This window comes from Clupea harengus, chromosome 19 (genome assembly GCF_900700415.2).
Source record: "Clupea harengus chromosome 19, Ch_v2.0.2, whole genome shotgun sequence".
Classification (NCBI taxonomy): domain Eukaryota; kingdom Metazoa; phylum Chordata; class Actinopteri; order Clupeiformes; family Clupeidae; genus Clupea; species Clupea harengus.
In genome coordinates this window covers 7,678,624-7,698,842 of record NC_045170.1, presented here as the reverse complement: position 1 = coordinate 7,698,842, position 20,219 = coordinate 7,678,624, and the positions used below count along the sequence as shown (strand labels likewise).

The following is a 20,219-nucleotide window of genomic DNA, read 5'->3' as shown; positions in this document are numbered from 1 at the left end:
GGGTGCATTTCCAAATTATTTATTTGACACATTTACAAATAAAATTAACAACAGTAACAAAAATATGGCTGTATGAAAGTCTTTCTCTTGATATCAAAATTGATTATAGCCCGTGTATATTTCCTTATTCCTCCATAAATGTACATTATTGTGGGGTACACCCACATTTGGGGCTTCGCTGTTTTACTGTCACTCTTTTACAGTCATAATCATAAACTGATAAGACCAGTTACAACTTAATTAGCTGTGTTCTGTAGCTGTGAGCAGGTGTTTAGCCTCTCGTCTGGCTTGGGTGTCTTTCACCAACTTCTTCTGAAAAGATGAGCCTGGAGCGTCTCTGTCCTTCACACTCCTACTCGTCCTCCTCTCTATTCCAAGCACAATTTCATCTGTCCATATACGCGTCCTTGACTCACTCTGGGTAAATGTGGGTGTAAGTGTGCTGGGTCTATTAAGTATGACTTTTCTGTCTCTTCCAGAATTTCTTCACCTCGCTGTGCCCATTGGGCGACACCACCATAACTCTGTTGGCAGGGTTCTGCCACACCAACACCCCCAATCCCTGCAGAGGAGAAAGAGGGACACGTGAGCTTTCATACACATGCTGAGGCTGTGCTGTGACCCTGGGGGTGGGTTCTAGCCCAACTATGAAGAATACTAAATGTGAGAGTTTGGACAGGAAGGTCGTGCAGCTGCATTGTGAGGCCTGTTTCACACTGTCTGTGTTGCGTGTGGCTGGCGGCTGCCTTGCGGCACTGCTGTGTATTGAAACTGGGTGTTGCTTTTCTACTAATGAACTAAGTGTGGCATTATTTTGTATCTGTAACTCATACCCCTGGATGTGTACTCGTCTCTACACTACGCCCTGCATGTGTCTGTCTCACTGAGACCTGAACCAATGGCATTAGAACCTCTTCCCCCCAGATAGCTTACTTCCTGCCATCACCCTTTGTCCTCGGTTCCCCCCCCTCCCCCATAGGTAAACCCCCCACCCCACTGTCTCCCCTCCATACCATTACCTGTACGGTGTGGTCTCCCCTCCCCTCCTGTATTCTACCTGACTGAATGGTATGAATGGCAACATATTATACAATCAGGTAGGCCATTCTCTGAGCACACGCTTAGATAGTGGTGTCAAATACACTTGTTGACACAAATACACAAGTAATACAGGGTATTACTTTTATTACCCTCATTCAGAGTGAGGGCGAGAGAGAGGGAGCGCAAGTGGAAACTACTGACTCATCGATATAATGTAATTACAACCTACATTGGATTACTATATAGTACACATGTAGCCTCCACTTTCCCCTCTCATGACATGCAATTGCTAAAATGGTTAAAAATATAATATTTATATTTCTGTCATGTCTGTAACATATAGCCCAGACATCGAAACTGCAGTAAAAGGTGTCAGTTTATGTTATGTTGCCGGCATGATGTCAATATGACTATTAAAACATATTTTTACTGTCTATTTTTGCTGAGACCTGCTTTCCTCGTAAAAATAGACTCCACAATTCAGGCAGGCAGTGTACATGCTTTAACCTGTTAACATGGCTGCCGAATTGGAAATCAACAGTTAAAGCAAACCGCATGGCACACGCAACGCAGCCAGTGTGAAACAGGCCTTATACACACTTCAATGACATGTTTGAGAATAATGTCTGAAAGGTCATGTACCCTCTGATCCATCATAAAGCAGGCAAGGTCTACAGCCCAGAGAGTAACAATGGCACACACACACACACACACACACACACAGTAACATTCACCTGAGCTCTGTCTCGAAGCACCTCAAAGTCCGCCTGGGAAAGGAACTGATTATACAGCACTCCTATGGGCAAACAAAGATAGAATAAATGTGAGAGACAGACAGACAGACAGTGAAGTACAGAATAAGTGTGACAGACAGACAGACAGACAGACAGACAGACAGACAGTAAAAGAGAGAATAAGTGTGACAGACAGACAGTGAAATAGAGAATAAGTGTGACAGACAGACAGACAGACAGACAGTGAAAGAGAGAATAAGTGTGAGAGACAGACAGACAGTGAAAGAGAGAATAACAGAACAGACAGAACAGAACAGAACAGAACAGACTGTGCTACCGTCACCCACCTGTATAAGCTCTGTCCCAACACAGAACAACGACATGTAATTAGAACGGTAAGGAACATATAGCCTAGGGAACGTCATGCATAACATAAAGTATAACAGTATGCGCCCGCTGCACGGCATTACGGGGCGACTATGCCGACACGTTATAATATTCTGGTTTAAAGTTAATGCTTGTGAAATCAGCTGTCACTCGACTATTACCTGACCAATACCTGTCAAACTCGGTCATAGAAAAATATCATGAATGCATATTTATTACGATGGGGAAACTATAAAATCGGAGTACGGACAACTAATGCCCAGCATTGACGATGCAGATATAGAGCTGGAAACAGCTAAATGAGCTACAGCCCAAATGCAGTGAGCTTTATCAAGCCCTGGAAAGTTCGGCACATTTGCCCGTTTCCACAGCGTCTGCTGAGCGGTCATTCAGTACAATGGGGCGTCTTAAGACATATCTTACGAAGTACGATGACTGACAAAAGACTGACTGGACTTGCTCTTATGAATATTCACACAGATTTGGAAATCGACAGCGAAGAAGTACTTAAACAATTTGATGCAACTGGCAGAAGGGCAATGCGTTTTGGCTGTAACCCATTATTTGCGCGCGTGTGTGTGTGTGAATGTGCATGCGTTTCTCTCGCCTTTTATCTTTCACCTTTGAATAATGTAACTTATAAACACATCGGCCTGGCAGAAACAAACAAACAAACAAACAAACAACCCAAGAGGCAACACGCATTTCTGGACCGATGAACAGACGCGATTCATGCTCAATCAACTGTTGTTGTTATTGGTAGTGGTGAAGAGGTCAAGCGGAAAGGGCTGTATCACCACTAGTTGTAATAAAAACAGCGCCACCTATCGTATCGGATATGACATGCTTTCGGCCAATGATTCGATTTATTCACTGCCATGTACATTGGGATAATAGCACCTACCCTCGAAAGAAAGCATAGTCCGACTAAGCAAAGATTCGAATTATACCATCATGTAAACACACTGAGTCTGAGAAAGACAGACAGTGAAAGAAAGAAGGAAAAGACAAAATAGAGGGATCAAAACAAAGGGCATATTCTTTAAAGGTTGACTTTGCCATTGCCAGCAAAATACATGATTTTATTATTAATGCAAGTTTTCTGATTATACCACTTCTATAGAAATTGCTCATACTCTAAGTCTGAAGTTGCACAAACACATGCACACCAACACAAAGCGGGGACTAAATGGCCCAATCACATGCTCACTTCAAATGCCAGTGAATTAATCCCTATGTAGGTGACCTTTTACATGATGGAATGGGAAACTGCTTTGACAACCTGAGCAATCTTATCAAGACAATTCCATTAAATATTTTTTTTCCTGATTTCCTGTGCCAATCTGGACACACCCAAAACATGCAACCACACACACACACACACACACACACACACACACACACACAGACACACACACACACACACCTTCTGTGAACTGCAGCCGGTCCCTTTCAAGTTCCCACAGTCTGATTTGATCTGTGATGGTGGATGGGAGGACTGGAGTCTGAGAAAGAAGTAAAAGATTAAAATCAAAGATCAAAATGATGAAAAGACCACATGATAAACAGAGATCAACTTTGAAGTAACCGAATCACAATTACTTACACAGCCACACAAGAGATTGCACATCAGAACTAGGTAACAGCCATGAAAAAAGCCCTGACAGGGAACTTTGATATGCAAGTTTTCAAAAGAACATGAGGCAACTTAGACTGAGATTGGCCATTCAAATAGGCATGACGTAAAAAAAATTAGGGCCTTTCCGCAGAGGTGGGTTTCGCTGCCCGCCAATTTTTTACCAAGTCTACCACACATTGAAACAATGGGGTATAATGGTTGGAAGTTTGTTGGAAATTAGCAAACAATGCTAACGCCACTTTAATATGTTATATTGGGTTTTCCTAACATCTTTAAAATATTAGGTGTATGAATTAGTCTGTCCAGACAAACACCGGAACGCACAACATATATGAGCAGTACCTGTTTCACCATGACCGGGTGTGCTCTGGTCCGCAGAAAGTGTATGATCTGAGGAAACACACATCATTCACTCAGTCAGCCACCAAGAGTCAAATCATACATACTCCACTTTTTCTAACTGTTGTAGTCAACAGAAAAAAAACATTTGATTCAGTATTATACCAAAATATAAATCCTAAGGTGAGATATATTTCATATTGAGACATTTTAGACAGATACCCTCCAACTCCCCCACTTCACAGAAGTATATGAGGATTGCTTATAGTGATTAGTATGTGAAGATGACATCAGATCAAAGCTTATGTGCTGTTCTGAACCAATCCCCTGTGACACAGTGTGCCACGCCCAGTCTGTCTCAGACTCCTCCCCGGCCAGATGGTACCTGCTGTGCAGTGATGCCGTTGGCGATGGCCTGCTGCACCGACTCCCTGGTGACCGTCGCCACCACCACATCAGGAAACCTATAGAGCATCTCACTGAACAGGGCCACCAGAGCAATCTGCAGCTCAGAGTCTGTGAGAGAGAGAGAGAGAGAGAGAGAGAGAGAGGGAGGGGAGAGAGAGGGAGGAGAGAGAGAGGGAGGGGAGAGAGAGGGAGGAGAGAGAGAGGGAGGAGAGAGAGAGGGAGGGAGAGAGAGAGAGAGAGAGAGAGAAAGAGTGAGACAGAGAGGGGGGAGATAAAGAAAGAGAGAGAGAGTGGGGGTAGGTAGAGAGTGGGAGAGGCAGAAAGAGAAGGAAGTACACAGGAAAAAAAGGGAAGGGCACAGTTAGAGACCTGAGGGAAAATGGAGGGAGGGTTTAGAGAGCGTGGGTGTTGGTTGAGTGTATCTTTTTAACCTCAGTTTGTATGCAGAATAATTTAAATCTTTTAAAACATTTAAAGCTAAGACACTACTCAGAGGTAGAGGAACAGCAGACACAGCAGAGTGAGCATCATGTCAGCCCAATCCCCTATGCCATGGAAGAAGAGGTGGAGTTAGATATTAATTACTCTCTTTCAGCGTGAAGTTTACAGGTTCTCCATAGAGTATCTTGGCTCAGACACAGACGGTGAAGAGGTGACACTGTAATGCGTTAGTAACACTGATAGGGTTTTGTGACACCCTTAGTTTTTGCCACGAAAGCTGTTGCAAGAATGAAAACATCTGCCAAGAATCTAACACTTTAAGTTAATTAACATCAGGCTTAATTTCCCTGTATATTCATTCAATAATTAGGTCATTATAATAATAATGATCTAGTAGAATTTTATAATAATAATAATTGAATAGAATTTTGCATTTTTATGATTCTAAGTCTCATTAGCCTATGTCGCAAATGCCATAACTATATTAGTTTATTTAATACTAGTAAAAACAAGTCTGCCTGGTGAAGTCTGCCCACTTTTATCCACTCTTCTTCATGAGTATACATTTTTTTAGGCTTTGATAATCACAGGATGAAGGATTCCTCTATGGTTCAATAATAAAGAGCAATCAATTCAATAATCGCGCTGACGTAATATCGCTGTACACTTGAACTCCAATTTAATATGCTTTATTGAAAAATATGAACTTCTCCCAGGCGAACTGCGCCTCACAATGTGAGCTCACCTCACTCATATCTGGAAATGTAATAATAGTACCAGCATTTTCATTGGATTTAAGACCATTATTTCTTCACCTCCATAAACAACCCCAATATTTGGTTGCAAACACAGTAAGAGCTGGATTTCTGAATATCTACAGAAAGATTCACCTGGCTTGCATTGCCTTCCCACAACTTCACAAGACATTCGGTTCCGTACTGTTTTGCTTCAATCAAAAGTGCTCTACTGCGACCTTTAAAGCATTTGAGGAGTTTAAAATCTTCACTCTGTGTGAAAACATCAAATTGTTTCTTTTCACATTTATGCCAAGCCCCCCCCCCCCCCCCCCCCTAAATACATTTAGACAGAGGCTTATAGAAGTTGCCACAGTTTCTTGCATACTTGTGTAAGCGTAGAGGCGATAGTTGGTTTCCACAATTATGAAGCCAGAATCTCCCGTGCCAGGAGTAGGCCCAATACCCGACATAGGTGTAAGGGAGAGGTTGGTGGTGGTGACACCAGCAGACAGGGTGATGGCCAAACGCGTCGGGTAGTACCTCCTGGACTTCCTCTACAGACGAGTACAAGAGAGAGACACAAACGCACACACAAAAACATTATAATGACCACCACACACAAACTGTTCATTCTTCTTCTTCTGCAGGAGGTTGTCTACTAAACGTTGTTCTTCCAGTTGCATGTTCTTCTCCACTGGTTTGTCAGGTGCACACACACACACACAGAAACACACACAACGCACACTGATACACACACACCACACCAGTGCCCCTCACCTTCCTCTGGAAGACGAGGCCAAACTCGCGCAGGTGCTGCAGGAAAGTGAGCAGAGACTCACTCATGCCCTCCACGGAGTAATCCTGCAGCAGAGGAGAAAAGGCCCAGTTAGGACTCGTGCAGTTTGACTCATTGTGACAGACAGTCAGTATTATTCATTGGTTATGATGAACTTATTAATATCATCAGGGTATGATACCAGTAGCATCATCAGTCACAGTTGTTCATAATTCCAGTTTACTTTACAAGACTGGAATAAGTGGTTCAAATAATAAAAAATAATAATCTTCTGTTCTGTTGATGGCTGGCAAACAACAATCTTAGAAGGTCTGGGTCACTTGTGGCACATATTATTCACTCATTTTTAGCCATCAATCTACCTCAGGGTGAAGAAATGTGCCGAAACGGAATGAAACGGAATTCACCAAAATGTGGAAGTGGAAAATTCATTTTTTGAAGCGGAAAATCATTGGCCCTAAACATGTGACTATATAGTTGTACATGACTTGGAATGACTAACTAAGGACTTGTACAAGAACACTTGTGATTAAAGATGACTAAAACGTGTTCATACCAGTGTGTTATCGTTAGTTAGTTAGGAAATAAAATGAGTGCACTCACCCGTCCTAAGGTGGAGAAACTAAGCTGGAACAGGAAGGACAGAATCTCCACTAGGTCCATTCCTCTAGTCTGGACATGAAAGAGACCAATTAGATCATTGAGCACCGTAAACATCTTTTATTACATCAAGAACATCAAGCAAATGTTACTGACTGCTGCTCTTTATGGAGATCCAGGTCGGACAGAACCCAAGTGCAGCTCGCCAAGTGCAGCTGCCGTGCAGAGCCAGTCAGAGTTGCGGTCCTGACTTGGGTGTGTTTTACGAACAAACGGGGCCAGATGTGTTGTTAAGGCCTAATTACAACTAAAAGCCTTCAACTGTACGCAACATAAACAAAACAAACGGAGCGTAAAGAAACCTAACCGCTAGTCCTACATCCTACACACCATCCCAACGTGATGTTAATCCGTGTACCTATCGCGCGTGCGTGTGCGCGCGCGTGTGTGTGTGTGTGTGTGTGTGTGTGTGTGTGCTTGGCAGAGCCCCAGAGAGTGGTCACATTTACCGGAAGGCTAGGGCGCACTCCCTGCATGGCGGCTCGGTCTCTCCAGACGTGAACTAGCCAGCTCAAGCGTCTTTATCAGTACCTCAGGGTTTGTTTGGTTTGTTAGGTGGTGATACAAAGACCACTCAAACCCATGAGCCCACATGTGGCAAACCAAATCAAGCAGATGAAAACAGTTTCTGCGCCCATATAGGACCATACCCACTTATGAGCAACGAATGCCAGGACAGGTGTGCATTAACTAATTAGACACAGGTAGCGTCATCACTGAAGCTCCGCCTGCCAGTCAGTGAGGTCAGTCAGGTCCCTACCATGTGACCCAAACTATCCTTACAGGTGATGCTGAGTTACTGGCCAAGGCACACTTGAAGTGTTGACTGCAGCACTGAGATACTGATTGCAGTGTTAACGTGCTGGCTTGGATACTGACTGCATTGTTAAGGTGCTGGCTTGGATACTGATTGCATTCTTAGGGTGCTGGCTGACCTGGGCAGTGTTGAGGTACTGCAGGGTGAGGTACCAAAGCTGGGATGCCGTGTCCAGCAGCAGGAACTGGAAGCCAGAGGATGTGATACAGGGAGCGTCACCCACCTCACTGCCACAGTGGAATAGAGAGGGAAGAGAAGCAGACAAGAGCAGATGCAGGATGATGCTTCTGTTTACCTATATCACAACCCATCAGCAAGTGGGTATGTATGTAATGTAAATGTTATATACATACAGAGGGCACTATTTTAGCAGTGAAAAGGTGACATGCACAACATTGCTGCAAAGGCACTGTTTGTTCGCTAGGGGGGTAATTCAGTTTTCAGCTGCAAGGGCGTGCATTCGTCATGTGGGTGGGATTGGATTTGAATAAAACTAATCATAATGCATCAGTGCCCATAATGCATCAGTGCCAATGTCAGTTTTATGTAACAGCCAAATAAATCACTTAAACCTTTAGCTGGAAAGCTGAACCCTGTGAGCAAAGCAATGCGTAACACAATGGTATTCTCTAAGAAATAATGTTGTCAAAATAAACACAGAACCTCGCAAGACTTTTCTTGGATAATTTGATTGTCTATGTATTAGCACGGTTGCTTTTACTGTATGCTCATGGGCCTGTACAATTTGTCTAAGTATTGAGACTAGCTGTATGTCTCTAGCTCTAAAAGGAACAATCTTTGCCTGCAATTTTACAAAACTGTTGCATTTCATCATTTTTAACACTTTAAATCACCATTCATTACAATTCCCCTAGTCACACCTATAAGCTTTTGACAGACAGCAGTAATTTACACTTTCCCAAACACGATCACCAGGAATGTGTAGCTCACCAAACCAGCATGAAAACATCTGCTATAATCAAAACTGAATATGAAGAGGATGACAAGTACTTAACACATTTTGTCTATATCCACATCAAGTACTGTATCAGGTCAATATCTTTTGTATAAAAGGCACTGGTATCCTCTTTTGTAAAGCTCTTTTGGGATGTGTAACCATCCAGCTCAGTTACTCCACTCTAACCTACTGAAGACATTGTTGAATGACATCAGTGTCATTAGTCAGAGCATTTATTATGCTGAAAGAGCCCCACCTTGCACACACGCACGCACGCACGCACGCACGCATGCACGCACGCACACACACAGACACACACACACACACACACACACACACACACACAGACACACACACACACACACACACACACACACACACAGACACAAACACCTGTCTGCTCCTTGTACCTCCTCATAAGTCCAGCCTGGGAGAGTAGCTGGGCGAGGTCTTGGCTGACGGCAGCACTGGGGGAGCCCACCATGAAGTGTAGAATGACCTCCCAGCGCTCCATGGCGTAGCGGTCCAGACTCTCCACATCACGTGCATGACGGTCAGGGCCCATGCTACTGCCCTCATCTGACCAGGCTTTACCACTGCAGGAAGAGAAGAGGACAGGTATCACTGTTAAACAGGCTTTACCACTGCAGGCAGAGGAGAGGACAGGTATCACTGTTAAACAGTATTTTCGTTGCATCATCAAAGACTGGCCATTCTTGCAAGTGTGATGAAAGCAGTAGTCAATCACTCATGAGACCCTATCTCAATTCAATTCAATTTTATTTATATAGCACCAAAACAATTCAATTGTCTCAAGGCGCATTACAGAGCCAAGTGCCTGAACCTCCGATCTGAAGTAAAGAAAAGTATGTCTCGTTTGCACACGGTCTGTGTACAGTACACAGTGCCTATAAAAAGTATTCATCCTCTTGGATGTTTTACCCTTTAAAAATATGTAATGTAAAAAAAGTGATCTTTTTATTGTTAGACACATCCTGTATGAGTACATACTTTCGCAAGAGTACAGCTTCATTTGAAATCTGATTCACACACAGACGCAGAATACTGGGGTTTCCCCTCTGTCAGTCTCTCTCATGTTCTCCTTCTCATACACACACTCACACAACTCCTGATATCAAAAATCAGCATTACCAAACTATAAAGTATCATACATCGCTCTACACCAGATAGGCATTCATACTACCCTATAATTTATAATTATAGCCTAGCCTATTATAGTGCATCTTATCAGCAGTCTTACCATCAATTTGTGATTGTGGTTTTAACCAAGTGTTTTCCCTAATAGCCCTATTCCATATGAATCCCATTGATCAAACTCCAGTGATGTCACAAGTATGATGTGATACTGTCATATCTAGCAGGAATTAGTAATAATTTCATTAGAATTACTGGTCATGTATATATACAGTGCATACACTTACTCTCTCACGTACACACAAACAATACATCCTTCTCATCTCTTACATCTCTGAACAGTCAACTTAAGCAAAATATGGGCCTATATTATTTCTGCGTAGACTTGCTAGTGAGACTAACAGTAATGTTTTGGTGGTGTAATCTAAACCAAAAGCTACTGATACCACTGACATCGAAAACAATCTACTGAGCGTTTATTTAGTTTAATGGTATTGTGTGGGAACAGGCGCAAAAGTTGAATCGTCTAGGATCATCGTCAGGTTACTGTTGTAATAAAATTCGCTCTGATTGGACGAAAAGATTGGAGCAAATCCACCAAGGGAAGCGGAACTGTAAAAGGCGATTCCCCATCTTTATGCAAATGAGAACCATCAACGTCACTGGTACAGAAAAAAGTGAGAGGGAGCAACAAAAAAAACCCGCCTAAGATGGCGGCACTAAATATACATGAGGCGAACTTCTTGGGGTAGGGCAAGAAGGATCGGGGGGGGGGCTTCTTGGGGTAGGGCAAGAAGGATCGGGGGGGGGGGGGGGCTTCTTGGGGTAGGGCAAGAAGGATGGGGGGGATTCTCCCCCTTCATCACTACATTAATATCAGAGTAAGCCCTTGCCCCACTGGTGTTCCATTTCTTTCCTCAGGATTGTTAAATGTCTATGTGAAACCATTTAATATCATCCGCAAGTGGTTGTGATCTGTTTGTAATTTCCTTTTATTGGTGGGCTGATATTGAGAATTGAAACGTTGCTTCAGGCTATGTGTCCTGGTTGGTAATGGTTGCCTAGTTGCCATGCTAGCTAGCTAGCTAAGCAAACTTTTAAATAAGCGGTTCAAATGGCAGAGTGCCATTTGCATGAAAGGTAAGGTGATATGAAATGATAACTAAAAGAAAGAAAATCTCAGGGTGCCAGTGCAGCTTGGCCCCCAAATACAAAGGTTATGCTAACCATATACTAGAATAGAATAGCATAGAAAAGCCTTTATTTCCATTGCATACAACGAAATTTGGAGCACTGCTCCTGTTGGTGTCACGAGGGACAACATATAACACAACAACAATACAATAGCTAAAAAAAGATTAGGAGACAAAGTGCAGTGGTATAGAGGGTTGTATTGTGGCCCCCGCCCCTTCCCAGTGAGAACCACTGTAAAGTTTGACGCACTTTACCACCTAAATGCAATGTGTCATTAGTCACAGAGCTTTTAGTCACAGACTTTGCAAATACTGGGTAGCTTTTGGTAACACTCATGCTCAGTCCACACACTCCATGTCCGAACGGAAGTTTCATCAATCCCAGTACTGCCCCCTAAACTGCAGGTAACCTCTGCTCGGTGAATAAAAACACACCCCATGGCCACAAATGCTCAGAATGCTCTGACACGCCAACTATCAAATATCCACCAATCTGACAAACTACAGCAGTGAAAGAATGGCCCAGGACTGGAAGAGCGCTGATCTGGAGCTTTGTCTGGAGCGAGCTGAACCCGTGGAGGGGATGAGGAAGATGGGCACCTCACGGCCATCAACGGGCTGGAAGATTTGTTTGTCTCTACTGGCGATAGGACTGTGTGCTGCTGCTGCTATCTGCTTCACAGATCAGGTGAGCCTCTCAACACACAAAACACATACCTGAGAAAATAACAATGTATGATGAAACAATGATGTATGATACAATATATAAGATACTAGGTATTTTTGCAAACTTTTATATTTGAATGTTTTCCAGTAAAAGATTTGAAGATTAATTGAAAAATAGATGGCCATGCATGATGTTTAAATTGATCTCTCTTTCTCTCTCTCTCTTTATTGTCATCAAATCAGAAACGAGACATCACAGAGGGAAGTGAAAGTGAGTTTTAGTTCTCATCTGTTCTGTAAAAGTTGCTGTCATGTTCCATTGCCCCCATGTTCGCTGACCCTGTCCCTAAAATGTCTCTCATTCTCCTCCACAGATCTGAGACGCCCTCTGAGACAAATCTCAGACACCCAAACAGCCATTCATTTGGAAGGTGAGAGCTTAAGCTATGTGTTGGATAAGGTCCTGTGTGTTGGGCGCTGTGTTTGGCCTGCTCAGGGTTTCTAGGCAACACCTCTGGTGTCATGTCCAAATCTGGTCTCATTTTTGTAAATATGTCAACACTACAGGGAGAATTGTGAAATTCAGACAGAAGTTAGTATTAATTCTATGTTAATGTTAATGAAAGGGGCCATAATTATGTGTGTTAACACACCGTTATATGTATGTATATATATATATATATATATATGAAATGTTCAGACTTTCTCCATATGGGTTAGACACAAACTTAAATCCATACCCCCCTTTCTCTGTGTCTCTCTTGCAGGGCTGTTCAACCACACCTTCTCCAAAACTACTGTGGAATGGAGAGACCACCAGGACCAGTCTTTTCACAAGGGGGCGCTGAAACTGGTCAAGAATGAGATCGTCATCCCCAAAAAGGGCATATACTTTGTCTACAGCCAGGTGTCCTTCCGCATCAACTGCCAGGTTAGCCCAGACCAGGCCCAGCCGCTGGAGACAGTCCAACTGAGCCACATGGTCATGCGCGCGTCCCGTGCGTTCGACGACCACCAGCCGCTGCTGAATACGAAACGCTCCGGCTGCAAGCAATTCATTTCCGAGGAGGACAGTGGGAAGCGCTGGTACAGTGCCATCAACCTGGGAGCCGTTTTCAGCCTGGAGGAAGGCGATCGGTTGAGCACCCGCACGGAGCCCCATGCTGAGCTGCCCAGCGTGGAGGGAGACAGTGGGAAGTCCTTCTTTGGAGTGTTTGCTCTCTGAGGCACATCTTTGGGGTGTGTGTGTGTGTGTGTGTGTGTGTGTGTGTGTGTGTGTGTACGGAAGTGATGTGAGGAGAGGAGAGCAAGTATAAGACAACATGTTAGGAACATGTGTTAAAACAATGTTCTCTCATTTGTGGAGCATCTACATTTAGATCACACTGTATCTGTGTTCACTGTATCCGTACAGTATTTGTATGTATACGGTGATATGTGGAGCAGAAACATGAAGTATGCTGGGTTAAAACTTAGTCCTTATGAATGTAAAGTCAAATATTACTGTGCATCATAACATAAGACTACTACTCATTCTTAAAGCTTAGAGATCAACACAAGACAGCTCATTTTGAACTGTAATGAATTCATTTCTTTTGCTTTTCTGATGGATTTTCTGACATTGCTATTCATGACTGAGGGGGATTCCTTGCAGGTTTTCTGTGCTGATATGTTCCTTCATGTGCCCTTCAGATACGGATGTTCTGGACACCTGGTTCTCCTCAGGTCTCTTCCCCTTTGCCATGCTGGGCTGGCCACAGCAGGTACTTCCAGCCTGTGTGTGTGTGTGTGTATGTTTGTGTGTGTGTGTGTCTCTTTGTCTTTATGCTTGTGGATGACAGCCAAAGTCAGCCACCTGTCATGCCATGTTCTATCAAATGGTTTCATCTATTATTGTTCTGATAGGTGCTTCACCAACCAGTTTCTGAATCTTTTGTAGATTTCCCAAAGAATGACTGAATTACTCTGTCAGGCTGTATTACACATAAATAAGTCTGTTTTCTGCCTGATATCGACAAGATATATGTAAGTTACAAATGAGCGAGTTGACTATCTATTTGCCAGTTGCTGAATTCTGTGCTCTGAATAACTACCGAAAGAGGGCTCCCACCCTGCACTGGCCCATTTATCCTCCATGCTTTAGTGTGGTCTGGTTTTCTGCAGCACTAGCTTTCCTTACGCTAAGCACTTTATTTTAAAATGGGGGTCACTATTCAGAAGTTCAGTCAGCTGTGTTCAGTGCACAATCTTATGTAGGAACTAGGAACTAAAATGTTTCTGGAACTACAGCCAATGAAGTCAAATCGGTCCTGGTTCCTCTGGCAAAAAAAAGCAAGTACAGTTCCTAAGTTCCTGAGACAATTCCTGAGCGACAGTTTCTGTCTTTGAAAAAAGGTCTAATGAAGAGTTGCTCCTGTCCTTTGTGTGTGTGTATTCTTACCCATTACTGTGTCACTCTGTCAGACCTCAGACTTGGAGCAGTTCTACCCCAACTCTATGCTGGAGACAGGAAGTGACCTCATCTTCTTCTGGGTGGCGAGGATGGTGATGCTGGGCACAGAACTGACCGGCCAGTTGCCTTTTAAACGGGTGTGTGTGTGTTTGTGTGTGTGTGTCAAAATATACTGTGGTGTGTATGAGGTGAGTTAATTTCACAGCATTGCTCCTGTCTCTTTCTTCCAACCACCACCTCCATCCACATTTCCCTCTCTCTTTCTCTCTCTCTCTTACCTCCCTCTGTCGGTATGTTCCCCTTCAGGTATTACTTCATTCCCTGGTGAGAGACAAGTATGGCAGGAAGATGAGCAAATCCTTGGGTAACGTCATTGACCCGGTTGATGTCATTCATGGAATTTCACTCGAGGTGTGCAGAACACACACACACACACACACACACACACACACACACACACACACACACACACATGCTGAATTGAATCTGCTCCTCTCAATGACTTACAGGATTGATGATGGGTTTTTAAGAACAATAATTCACATATCTCTTTCTCTCCTTCTCCTTCCCTCTCGGCTCTCTCCCCCACATCTACTCTGCTCTCTTTTTGTCTTCTGCCGTCCTCTTCTATTTGTCCTTCATCCCTCTCTCCCATACCTCTCTCATCCCTCTCTCCCAGCGGCTGCAGGAGAAGGTGCAGGAGGGGAACCTGGACCCAAGAGAGAGTGCCGTTGCCATGGAAGCACAGGTCTGTCAGAGTGCCCTATGAATTATGTGTATGATGTGTTTTACTACGTCTGGTCTCATGGTGTGTGTGTGTGTGTGTGTGTGTTTCAGAGGAAAGACTTCCCTCAGGGGATCCCTGAGTGTGGCACTGATGCCCTGCGTTTCGCTCTCTGCTCCTACAGGACTCAAGGTGAGTTTCTGCATTCCACTGCTCATCCCAGTCTTCTCCTCGGGGCTGCTACAGTCTAGCCTGTGGCCTCTGGCAGAGGCAATAAGATATGTGTGTGCTCCTCAATAGGAAAGATTGAGTGGAGTTTGCCTGTCCCAGAGTAAAAATGTGTGTGTGTGTGTGTGTGTGTGTGTGTGTGGTGTTGCCATGATTGTTCAGTAGTTGGCTGTCCACACCTCCTGTGAGTGTGAGCATGGTGGTGTATGAACTTGTGTCTGTATCTGTGTGTTTCTGTGTTCTCAGGTGAAGACATCAGTATGTCTGTGTCCCAGGTGCTCGGCTGTAGGCACTTCTGTAATAAGATGTGGCAGACAGTGCGCTTCGCTCTGGGAGTCCTGCAGGACAGCAACGAGCCGGTCATACCTCTGGACCAGGTATTACTAGTAGTGCTGTCAAACGATTAAAATATTTAATCGCGGTGAATTGCATTTATGTCATAGTTAACTCAAAATGAATCGCGATTAATCGCAAATTTTTATCTATTCTAAATGTCTCTTCATTCATTTATTTATTTTTTCCATCATTTTATTTTTATTTTAATGCCCTTATCAACATGGAAAAGTGGATTGGCTTGCTTTATGCAAATGTTTTATTTTATTGAAAACCAACATAGCCAAACAGGGCGGTACAAAATGAAATTATAAAGTGCACATTTCAGGTAAACAAGGACTCAGCCTATAGTGCAGTTAAACCATGGCTTAATATTTTCTTTTTTTCAAGTTTGCTGGGAACACAACACAACTTTTAAAAGTAAACTTTCCATTCAGAAGCTTTTTATGATCCATTTCGCCGTATCGCGCTCACCATTCACTCAATCCGTAACGTTAGCCTACTACACAGTTTGCGAGGCCAAAACGAATGTTAATCTAAAAAAACTAAAAACTCGTTAATCTCGCGTTTAACTGACAGCACTAATTACTAGTATCCCAAATCAAGAATCGAACATGAGGATGAATAGAAAAGTACCTGAGGGTACGGAGCAGTGAGTGCTGGTTGTCTAGCTGTGTAGTTATTACTGTCTGTGTTTTTAATGAACATAACAGAACTTTTCTCATTTCATCTCCCCATGCTTTCTTTGCCCCCCCCCCCAGACATCTCCTGTCTCTAGTATAGACCGCTGGATCTGCTCACGACTGCTCAGCACAGTGCGGCAGTGCGAAGAGGGTTTCCATGGTTACGAACTGCACGCTGTCACTGCTGCCCTGCACTCGTTCTGGCTGCACAGCCTCTGTGATGTCTATCTGGTGAGACTCTCCTCTACTACTCCACTACTCTCTCTTGTTTTGTACCCTTTTGTCTCACTCTTTCTCTCTTTCTTTTTTACTCTCTGCAGGAGTGCATTAAGCCAGTCTTGAGCCCACTAGACACAGAGGACGATGCTGGGAAGGTGACAGAGATGGAGAGGCGTACAGCGCGCTCGCTCCTCTATCACTGCATCTGCATGTCTCTTACCCTCCTCAATCCCATCATGCCGTTCATCACAGAGGAGCTCTGGCAGAGGCTTAACTCATACAATCTCCAGGCCGACCACCTCGTCACTAGTCTGTGTGTGCAGCCCTACCCTCAGTCTTCTCAGCTGGTGAGAGACATGCATACATACATACATGCATGCATATATACATACAAACAAACAAACAAATATTTTGTCATTTGGGATATATAATACACACTCACCAGGTACACACTGCCCCAGTTCCTCACACAGACTTTCATTATTATCAGGTTTGCAATGTTGTTCTAAAGCACCTGAGATCCTTTTTATTTTCGGAACCCCGGTGATCATCCAGGAATTCCTCTTATTCTTCTGCTTCCTCTCTCTTTGCTGGTGATCCTTAACACTGTCAAGCTCACTGCCACCCACACAAACACTCACTGTTTTTCTTTTTCTGTTTTTCTTCTTTTCCTGTAAGGCCAACTGGGATTTCCCTCAAGAGGAAGCAGACTTTGAATTGGCACAGGAAGTGATCCGTGTGGCAAGGTCACTTAGGGCCCAGTGTCACATGACCAAAGAGAGGCCTGACTGTAAGTCACATGGTTGTACTGCAACACTTGCTAAAGGCTGACCAAATTGCAGTGTGATTATTAGGGTGTTTTCACAATTTCCCACATGTGGTCCCACTTGTTCGAGCTCATTTGCATTCTTACACAATCGTGTGTGTCTGTGTCTGTGTCTGTGTGTGTGTGTGTGTGTGTGTGTTTGTGTGTATTTCAGTGTGGGTAGTATGCACTCCAGCTCAGGCTCAGACCCTGCTGCCGTTCTCTGCTGCTGTTGAGACACTGGGCCGCATCTCCGGCTTGCACTTTCACTGCCCACCCCAGAAGGGCGTCACAGCCCCACCCACATCTGCCCCACCCCCTTCTGAGGGTTGTGCTGTGGGTGTGGTTAACCACACCTGCCAACTGCATTTGGATGTACAGGTAACCCTTATAGATAGATAGATAGATAGATAGGTAGATGGATACTTTATTAATCCCGAGGGAAATTTAGGTAAAAAAACACTGCAGAATGCTATTAAATAGTATTGTGTGTGTCTACTCTACAAGGCTTTGAATATTCTTTTCCTTTTCTGTCCCTTTCTTGCAATCCCTATATCACTTCCTTAGTTTCTATATCCGTCCCTTGTCTCTTTCCATAAATATCCTTAATGGTCTATTTCCCACCGGTGGGAAAATAGTTTTTTTTCTCTTGTTGTCAATATGCCTTTAAGGATCTACGAGTTTTTGTCCTAGAATCATAAAAAGAACACCCCCAAAAACCTTTAATCTTTTACATATATGCCACTTGTGCATCAATGTTTTTTAGTTAGTGTTAAATATTTTTCTTTTAGCGTGTTGGTTTAGGGAAGAGCCACCGTATGAAACGATCGTTGTAACAAGACAAGTTTTTACTGGCAAATAGTAATAGCAATACAGCAGTCAACACAGTACAGACAAGTGCATTGAAAGCTGGAGAAGGCGCGTTCTGCCAGTTTCAGAAATTGTTCGGTCTTTTATGGCCCTGCCCAGTGATGTATCCATGTTATCACTCTGGGTCCACGAGGTACCCACAAGGTATCCACGAGGTATCCATGAGTTGATAACGAGCTGGTGTCATGATCGTCTTGTCCAATCCGGGTTCAGTAATAACACATGATTTATTGTAAATGCTGGCCCTGTCCGTTATCAGAACTTCTTGCATTTCTAATCTGCTGTCAACATGTTTTTCTTGATACTTAGTTATCAACTGCCTTTAGCACAGTGCATTCTGTCCCTTCTTGACCTGCTGTCCCTGCTTGACCTCGCTGACTGTCTGGTTTCAAATGTATCTTACATTAGAGGAAATATACAAAAACATCAAGGCATGTCAGACTACCTAAAAGAGTCTAACAGGCCTTGGTCCTCTTCCTCTCTCTAATCGCTCCTCTTCTTCTCAGCGTCATGTCGGAGTTGACAGGCAGGTGGCATCACTGTTGGAACGCAAGGGCCGTGTGCTTCCCAAGCTGGATAAATTGATTGATCGCACCTCAATGCCCGGCTTTGTGGAGAAGGTTCCTGAACGTGTGAGGCTGGACACAGAGCAGAGGGTGAGGCGCCAGACAGTGTTTGTGAATGTGTGAAAAAAAAAAAAAAAAAAAAAGAGAGTGCATGTTAGTTTGTAGTTAGTAGTGTGGTTGGTTGGGGGGGGGGGGGGGTCTGTTTCTAGGACCTCTTTATACATGTCAAAAATGTATTTTATTTACTTAAATATATATATATATATACTAATAGTGTAATTATCTCCTTTTTTCTGTGGTATGATATTTCTATGGTCAATATTTAGATCTTGGCCTTGAAGCAGGAGTTGAAGAATATTGAGGAGCAACTTCTAGCACTGAAACGGATGAAGCAAAGCGAGTAATAGCTGAGGATGGATGTTGCAGGACTACAAGGACTGTGAATGTAAAATATTAAGTGTGCAACACTTTTGAATTAGTGCTGGTGTTCAGCTGCTTTTGTAAAAATGTTATGTCAAATAAAATAAAAACTGACCTGTATGATTGTATCTCTATTAAATTACATCAGATAACATACTTTCCTTTCTAGAAAATATGTACGTGACGGTGACACAAACAGGAATATGTATCTGTACATACTTATTTAACACTATGGATTCATATTTCATTCAGAAATTGCCACTGTATTTTCAGTGTCTTAGAGCTACACATTGAGGAAGTTTTTTTTTTTTTTTTGCTGACAATGTTACACTGTGAAACGCAGACGTATAACATTTAACGTTGTATACCCATGGTGAAGCTTAAAATAGATAGCAACAGTATTACCTGTGATAAGGTGGTAACCACATGCGCCACCGCCTCACAACCGTTGCCATGGGATACTCTGTTGCCAGGGGAAAGAGGAGGAGGGCAGCAAGGGGCGGTGCCTGCTTAATGAGTCAATCCGGAAGTGGATCACTTTGGTGTGTGTCTGTGTTCGGCTGTGTCAGATGAAAATTGCTGTCGAGAAGCAGTCATCGACAGTGACACACAGGAAATCTCGGAGTTTTTCTCAGCAAGGATAGACACTTTGGCCGTGGGTTTGTCCTGTCACATGTCGACACCTATATGTCAGCTTAGGCTAGCTAAGGTAGCCAGCTAGCTAGCTAGCTACATAGCACCTATCTAAATGGCGGATCCCAGATAGAGAGGACTGAGTAGGGGAATGGGAGAGCGGGGTTGTGATCCAGGGCTACAGACACCGGCGAAGAGGCGCTGATGAAGCGAAAGTAAAGGTGAGAGTGACTACGGACGGACCGAGGCAACCTGTCACTGCTTAGCTCGCCCGCTGCCTTCTCGCCATGAAAAAAGGTGAGAAATACCGTTACG

General features: G+C 43.6%; 3 protein-coding genes across 3 annotated transcripts; 2 read left to right on the top strand and 1 right to left on the bottom strand.

Moving 5' to 3' along the window:
• Window positions 1-3: 3 nt before the first annotated feature.
• On the bottom strand, window positions 4-11,745 carry gtf2h4 (general transcription factor IIH, polypeptide 4). Its single transcript, XM_031586663.1, has 11 exons — window positions 11,741-11,745; window positions 9,368-9,553; window positions 8,118-8,226; window positions 7,126-7,194; window positions 6,504-6,587; window positions 6,112-6,280; window positions 4,526-4,656; window positions 4,144-4,191; window positions 3,589-3,667; window positions 1,776-1,837; window positions 4-562 (listed from the first exon to the last, which is right to left on the bottom strand). Exons 1-11 carry the CDS (start codon window positions 11,743-11,745, stop codon window positions 452-454), a joined length of 1,053 nt encoding a protein of 350 aa, XP_031442523.1. The 3' UTR covers window positions 4-451.
• A 77-nt stretch (window positions 11,746-11,822) lies between these two features.
• Window positions 11,823-13,196, top strand: LOC116225080 (tumor necrosis factor-like). Its single transcript, XM_042710725.1, has 4 exons — window positions 11,823-11,993; window positions 12,215-12,242; window positions 12,346-12,402; window positions 12,739-13,196. Exons 1-4 carry the CDS (start codon window positions 11,823-11,825, stop codon window positions 13,194-13,196), a joined length of 714 nt encoding a protein of 237 aa, XP_042566659.1.
• A 454-nt stretch (window positions 13,197-13,650) lies between these two features.
• On the top strand, window positions 13,651-19,391 carry vars2 (valyl-tRNA synthetase 2, mitochondrial). The gene is made up of 12 exons (XM_031586660.1): window positions 13,651-13,734; window positions 14,435-14,560; window positions 14,730-14,834; window positions 15,103-15,171; window positions 15,261-15,339; window positions 15,622-15,752; window positions 16,470-16,622; window positions 16,712-16,957; window positions 17,289-17,400; window positions 17,591-17,796; window positions 18,792-18,941; window positions 19,178-19,391. The coding sequence occupies exons 1-12, from the start codon at window positions 13,651-13,653 to the stop codon at window positions 19,253-19,255; spliced, it is 1,539 nt and encodes a 512-aa protein (XP_031442520.1). The 3' UTR covers window positions 19,256-19,391.
• The last annotated feature ends 828 nt before the right edge of the window (window positions 19,392-20,219 follow it).